The 7674-nt window shown below is 47.6% G+C and overlaps 1 protein-coding gene across 1 annotated transcript; it reads left to right on the forward strand.

Annotated features, from left to right (window-relative positions):
* Positions 1–1395: 1395 nt before the first annotated feature.
* Positions 1396–3071, forward strand: SST (somatostatin). Its single transcript, XM_077827175.1, has 2 exons — positions 1396–1533; positions 2859–3071. The coding sequence occupies exons 1-2, from the start codon at positions 1396–1398 to the stop codon at positions 3069–3071; spliced, it is 351 nt and encodes a 116-aa protein (XP_077683301.1).
* The last annotated feature ends 4603 nt before the right edge of the window (positions 3072–7674 follow it).

Here is a 7674-nt window from a genome sequence, read left to right on the forward strand (position 1 = left end):
CAGAGGTGAAATCCGCTCAGGTTTTACAATGGCGAATACGAGGCCATAAACATTATGAAGACGCTTCATATCATGCAGCCATTAAGCTCAGGGGCAAAACTATTTCCTTGGGAATGAAAAGCCTCTTAAAGCTAACTGATGCTGCTGGTTTCATCAAGTTTTCTCTCTCAGATCTTTGCAATCCTGTCTAATATTTCATAGCCCCTTCGGGGCTAAACAGATTCATTGGAGATAGGTTTTAAAAGGTGGAAATAAACTTAGAGCCTTTTGGGGAAAAAAAAAGAACAAAAAAAAGCCCCCTGAAATTTGGCACAGGTAAATAGCCAGACGGACTGACAAACAGGGAGTCGGTGTTCATGGAGGGGTTTGGAAATACATGATAGTTACACCGTATATGCGGGATATTTTACTTTTAAATTCATCTCCCTTTCATATGAACACCCCTTTGCTCAAAATAGCCTTATTTCGCAACAGGGCTTTCGCTTCTCATGGAGCTCATTTGAGCTTCTTTTATAGGAGTAGCAAGATGCACAGGTGCTGGAAGTAGGGGTGCCCCTGCACCCCCTGGCTTGAATTGGTTTCCATTATGTCCGGAGTTTACAGTTTGGGTCAACGGCTCTCAGCACCCCGCACTGTAGAAATTGTTCCAGCGCCCCTGGCAGGATGCGAAACAAACGATCCAATATGGAGCGGAGAGAGAAAAACGTTTGACAAGTTCAAAGAGAAGTGATGAGCCTGTGAGATGCGCTGCACTGATTCATCGGCCAAGTGATTGTGAAAACAAGCCATCGGCTGAATGTTCAAAAGCCACACCAGCGAGGGGACTGAGCCAAAGGACACCCTTGCCACGAAAATGTAACGGACGCATGAACAGAGAGAGTCCCAGCCCATTTCATAGTTCTCCCTCCCTGAGTCTTCCCAATGGGTTCATGAAACTTCTCGAAGAGCATTTGCAAGCCCCCGGGAAGGAATCAAAAGAGCCCCCCGGCCCCATGGATCTGCCCCCAGAGTTACTTTTTGGAGACGCAATTGTTGCTTGGGAACCCCCCCACCCCCAGCCCCCCGGTTCCTGTTCATTGTCACAACGAGGGACGCTCCGAACCAGTCTGGCAGAGGGAAGGAAGCTCGACAGCCTCCTGGAATTAGTAAAACCCCCTTCGCCTCGTGTCAACGCCAGCATCTGGGGTGATTGATCTGCGCGCCTAATGGTGCGTAAAAGTGGTGGTTACATTTGGCGAGGGGGGCGCCTCCACCTTGACGTCAGGAGATGGGTTTAAAAAGGGGGTCGAGCGGGGAGGAGATCCCAGAAGCAGCCACCGTCTGAGAAGTGGAGACACTGAGCGGCACCCCGGCCCCTCCCGTTCGTTGTCTGACTTGCTGGCGCAGGTTGGAAAGATGCTGTCCTGCCGTCTCCAGTGCGCCCTAGCCCTGCTCTCCGTCGCCTTGGCGGTGAGTAGCGTCTCCGCGGCGCCCTCGGACCCGAGACTCCGGCAGTTCCTGCAGAAGTCACTGGCTGCGGCAGCGGGGAAACAGGTAAGTCCCTCCCGCACCTTCCCCCGGAGTGCGCCGCAGGGATCCGAGCGAGCTGCGGGCAGCCAGGGGCCGTTAGCGGGTCGGCATCAAGTTCTCTCCCGGCTGTGCCGGGCATGGCTCTGCAGCGCGCTGGCTTTGGCTGCTGCCCTGGCGGGGTGGGTTTCTCAGGGGCAGCAGGTCCATACACAGGTGCATTTCACCTGCACTGGACCGAGCTTAACGGGCCCCGCAGGGGAGGGTTTTTCCAGGGCTGATTTCACACGAAACCAGCCAGCAGGAGCGAGGGGGATTAACATGCGCCCGCCTGCACTTTTCAAACTGAGCTCTGCAGAGGAATCTAGTGGGGGGCAGGGGGGAATCCAGCTGCGCCCAGTGCTCCTTCTAGCCGCGTCCCAGCCCCAGGAGCTGGTGGGCCAGCGTCTTCCGAAGGAACAGTCCCGAGGCTGTTGAGGAGCAGTTGCAGGGGGCAGCCCGGGGCTAGCTTTCCCACTAGGCATTTAAAACGAACGCAGGGTTAATGTGGCCCTGCCAAGAAAGCTGTTAAGCCTCCAGCCGGAATAGGGGAGAACTCTCCAGGGTGCTAGGGAGCAACCCGGGGGACAGGCCGTGGTGGGATTTCTCCAGGGTGCTGAAACCAGCCCCACTGCCAAAGCCTCCAGCTCCGCGCAGGGGGTCCAGGTGGGGTCGAGCTGGCCAAGGCGCATGGGGGTGGCTTTAGAGGCATCTGGTGTTGGCTTTGTGTGTTAGCTCCCGAGGAACAACGGGATAGCGGATAGGTCCCATTCGCCCCACAGGCTTCTCTGGGTACATCTGCCTCGAGCCCCCGCTTTCCAGGCGTGTCTGGACAGAGACTTGATAGTCCATCGCTGTGTTTTAATCCGCCTGCTTTGATCAGCGATGCTAACCTCCTCCCCCCCCCCCCCCCCACACACACCCCAGGGTGCCAGGTTACAAACCGGAGGAAGCCCAGCCCCTCTCAGGGCTTTGGTGGATTAAAGGAGAATTCAGAGAGAATTTAAAAAGTTGAGGGGGCGGGGTGTTCCTTTCGACCTTCAGATGTAGCCGTGTAACACGCCCTCGCTCCACACTGGGCAGGTGTCTCTGCTGGGGGGCGCTGGGTTGACACTCTCCTGGCTAGGGATGGTTTGATATGCAAACCTCGGCTCGCTTGCAACTAGCAGCTGTCCAGGTGGGTGGGCGCTGGCTTTGGAGAGATGGGACTTGCCCATTCTGATGCTCAGGCGCTGGGAGAAACGCTGCCAGGCAGATAACCGAGCTGCGCCCAGCTTTTCATGGTCTCTCTGTCTCCCTCCCCACCCCCCAAGGAACTGGCGAAGTACTTTTTGGCAGAATTGCTCTCAGAACCCAACCAGCCGGACAATGAAGCCCTGGAGCCCGAGGACCTGTCCCGAGGGACAGAGCAGGACGAAGTGAGACTGGAGTTGGAGCGATCGGCTAATCCCAACCCCGCCTTGGCGCCCCGAGAACGCAAAGCCGGCTGCAAGAATTTCTTCTGGAAAACGTTCACATCCTGTTAGCTTTAGAAGCCAGCCGCCGCCGCCCCGCCACCCCTGTTCCCCCCATCCCGAGCAAGACCTTCACGACAGGAGCCGAAGACTGTAAATATACAATCCACGGTTATGGTGAAATTTAAACAACCGCCGAAATAATTGAGTTGATTTCCACTTGTTTTAATAAAACTTTCCGTTCGATTGTACCCGAGTTGTGATTTCTGACTAGTTCTTTCTCACAGGCGCTCTGCAGTTCTCCCACATGTACGATTTTTAGTTCTTTGCCGCAATAAAGTTTAAGTTTCAAATGGTGCCGCTTCTTAGAGTTGTTGGTTTACTGAAAAAAAAAACCCCAAAGTGGCCTCTTTGAGATCGGCTTTCCCTTTAACAGCCACAGACAACTACAGTACAGAAAAAACATCATCTAAACACAGCCCTTCAAACTATGGTCCCTCTGCTTTACCCTCTACATGGCGTACAGAGACAGAGAGCTATCTTCCAGAATGAAGGTTGCGTTGAATTTCGCACTGCAAAACATATAGGTTGATATTTCAAAGCCCTCTAGGGGATTTAGACAGCTGTCAGGGACTATGTGTTTAAACCCCTTGACTGCTTTGAAAATTGAAACCATGCAATCTGCACGGATGAGTTACACACAGGGCATCCCAAATCAGCACCAGTTAAAGCTTTCTACCATACTGGGATGCAATTTATTGATGCAAGGTTGTTAACTAAACACGATTTTTTGCAATATTTTCGGAGAGTTAGGGGGAGGGGTTAATTGGTGTTCGTTTTTGCATCTCTATAAAGCCACTCTGTTGAACCCAACTGCACCAGCCTTTAAGGGGGAGAAAATGTGTGAGTAAATAGCAGAGCACTTTAAAACGAGTTACGGTTGCTTTTCTATATCTCGAATGTCTGGTAATTCCTGGTGTATTTCATGTTAGCCCAGGAATAGGAAGAAGTGACCTCTTTAAATGGAAAGGAGATTGGGGTGCATCTCCAATGAGAAAAAGTCTCCCCCCGCCCCACTAGTCTTGATGGTTTGCGAGATCTTGAGGCACCAGCCAGTTACTGATTCAGGACTGAATATTAGCCATCCTGCATTTGGGAGCAGTGAACCTCTGAGGAGAAATTGCACCCTTGGAGAAAAGACAAAACACATTCCTGTAGCAGCTGATTCTTTAAAAATTGCTGGCTGATTGAAAGCTGCTATCTTGACACCTTAAATGACTGCTTCTTGGAGCATCTGGTCCTGGAACCCACAAGAGGAGAGGCAATTCTTGATTTAGTCCTAAGTGAAGCACAGAATCTGGTCAGAGAGGTGAATAGAGCTGGACCCCTTGGGAATAGTGACCATAATATAATTAAATTTAACATCCCTGTGGCAGGCAAAAATACCACAGCAGCCCAACACTGTAGCATTTAATTTCAGAAAGGGGGACGACACAAAAATGCAGAAGTTAGTTAAACAGAAATTAAAAGGTACAGCGCCAAAAGTGAAATTCCTGCAAGCTGCATGGAAACTTTTTAAAGACACTGTAATAGAGACTCAACTTAAATGTATCCCCCAAATTAAAAAACATAGTAAGAGAACCCCAAAAAAGGGCCACCGTGGCTCAACAATAGAGTAAAAAAAGCAGTGAGAGGCAAAAAGGCATCCTTTACAAAATGGAAGTTAAATCCTAGTGAGGAAAATAGGAGTATAAATGCTGGCACGTGTAGTGTACAAATATAATTAGGAAGCCTAAAAAAGAATTTGAAGAACAACTAGCCAAAGACTCAAAAAGTAATAGCAAAAAATTGTTTAAGTAAATCAGAAGCAGGAAGCCTGCTAAAGAACCAGTGGGGCACTGGACAATCGAGATGTTAAAGGAGCACTCAAAGACAATAAGGCCATTGCAGAGAAACTAAATGAATTCTTTGCATCAGTCTTCCCAGCTGAGGATGTGAAGGAGATTCCCAAAGCTGAGCCATTCTTCTTAGGTGACAAATCTGAGGGACTGTTCCAGATTGAGGTGTCAGTAGCGGAGGTTTTGGAACAAATTGATAAACTAAACAGGAATAAGTCACCAGGACCAGATGGGATTCACCCAAGAGTTCTGAAGGAACTCAAATGTGAAATTGCAGAACTACTAACCGTAGTCTGTAACCTATAATTTAAATCAGCTTCTGTACCAAATGACTGGTGGATAGCTAATTTGATGCCAATTTTTGGAAAGGGCTTCCAGAGGTGATCTCAGCAATTACAGACCAGTAAACCTGACTTCAGTGCTGGGCAAACTGGTTGAAACTATAGTAAAGAAGAGAATTGTCAGACACACAGATGAACATAATTTGTTGGGAAGAGTCAACATGGTTTTTGTAAAGGGAAATCATGCCTCACCAATCTACTAGAATTCTTTGAGGGGGTCAAAGTGCACTTGAACTTTCAGAAAGCCTTTTACAAGGTCCCTCACTAAAGGCTCTTAAGCACAGTAAGCAGTCATGGGACAAGAGGGATGATCTTCTCATGGATCAGTAATTGGTTAAAAGACAGGAAATGAAGAGTAGGAATAAATGGTCAGGTTTCACAATGGAAAGAGATAAATAGTGGTGCCCTCCCCACCCCCTTTCTGTACTGGGCCATGTATTAGTCTATATAGTCATAAATGAGCTGGGAAAAGGGGTAAAACAGTGAGGTGGCAACATTTGCAGATGGTGCAAAATTACTCAAGTTAGTTAAGTCCATAGCAGACTTTAAAGAGTTACAAAGGGTTCTCACAAAACTGGGTGGCTGGGCAACAAAATGGAAGATGAAATTCAATGTTGATAAATGCAAAGTAATGCACAGTGCAAAACATAGTCCCAACTATACATCCAAAATGATGGGGTCTAAATTAGCTGTTACCACCAAGAAAGAGATCTTGGCGTCATAGTGGATAGTTCTCTGAAAACATCCACTCCGTGTGCAGCAGCAGTCAAAAAAGCGAACAGAATGCTGGGAATCATTAAGAAAGGGATAGATAATAAGACAGAAAATATCATATTGCCTCTAGATAAATCCATGGTATGCCCACACCTTGAATACTGTGTGCAGATGTGGTCACCCTATCTCAAAAAAGATATATTGGAATTTGAAAAGGTTCAGAAAAGGATGACAAAAATGATTTGGGGTATGGTATGGCTTCTATATGAGGAGAGATTAATAAGACTGGGACTTTCCAGCTTGGAAAAGAGACAACTAAGGGGGGGATGTGATAAAGGTCTATAAAATCATGACAAGTGTGGAGAAAGGAAATAAGGAAGTGTTATTTACTCCTTCTCATGACACAAGAACTAGGGGTCACCAAATGGAATTAACAGGCAGCAGGTTTAAAACAAACAAAAGGAAGTATTTCTTCACACAATGCACAGTCAACCTGTGGAACTCCTTGCTAGAGGATGTTGTGAAGGCCAAGACTATAACAGGGTTCAAAAAAGAACTAGATAAGTTCATGGAGAATAGATCCATCAGTGGCTATTAGCCAGGATGGGCAGGGATGGAGTCCCTAGCCTCTGTTTGCCAGCAGCTGGGAATGGGTTACAGGGGATAGATCACTTGATGATAGATCACTGTTCTGCTCATTCCCTCTGGGGTACCTGGCATTAGCCACGGTTGGAAGTCAGGATACTGGGCTAGATGGACCTTTGGTCTGATCCAGTATGACCGTTCTTACGTTCTTGTGGGCAGAATGGAATTTGGAATGGAAGGCCCAGTGGAGATGGATTCATGGGTGGGGTGCAGTGAGCTAGTCTAAGGTGTAGGTTTTCACGTTTTTTTTCCAGGTGGTATCTATCTAGCTCTTTCTGTGTGTGCGCATATGTACTACGGCAACCTTGATAGCCAAATTCTGCCCTGTCACACCTGAGTGGTCACGGGGGTTGCAAGTCAAAATGTGATCCTTTCTTTCTATCTACAGGTCCATGAAGTGAAATAACACACAATAAAGATTTTAGCTCATTTGGAAGGCTGGGAAACAATGCTTGACTTGATTGTTAAAATAAACTACCAGCCTTTCAGTTTAATCCCTCGTGTTGCTAACAGCCACCTAAAGACATGCCATTTGAGTTTCGGGATATACACCAGATCTTTTGAATAGATGGATGGCTTCCAAAGAATCAGGGCATCATTCTGTTCTTTTTCACCTGCACTGACTCAAGAATCCATGTTTGATTTTTGATAATAAAATTACGTTGGGAAATGTGTCCTAGCATATGATGTGTCTCGGAAAGTTATCAGTTAAACATCTTAGTTTTAAGCATGGATGTTCCAAATCCTAGGGCAGATCTCACTTGATAATAGCTTGGAAGAACTAGACTTTGACAGCTCTATAATATTTGCCATTTGATCGAAGTGTTACTTGCTATGTGTTGGGCCTTTGAACCAGTCAGATCCCATTTCTGAAGGATAACCTGAGTCTTGGTATGCAGTGAGACCCCACTTACAGAGCCTGATTCAGCCAAGCACTTCCACACATGCTCAGCTTTAAGTACATGCCAAGTGCTTTGCTGACTCGGGGCCAATACGAAGTGATTGTGGGAAATTTTTGGCTTGAAGGGAGTGATTTTCAATTGGCACGGATGTACCCAAGAGCAGCGTCTCCCCTGC

This window comes from Eretmochelys imbricata, chromosome 9 (assembly GCF_965152235.1).
Source record: "Eretmochelys imbricata isolate rEreImb1 chromosome 9, rEreImb1.hap1, whole genome shotgun sequence".
Classification (NCBI taxonomy): domain Eukaryota; kingdom Metazoa; phylum Chordata; order Testudines; family Cheloniidae; genus Eretmochelys; species Eretmochelys imbricata.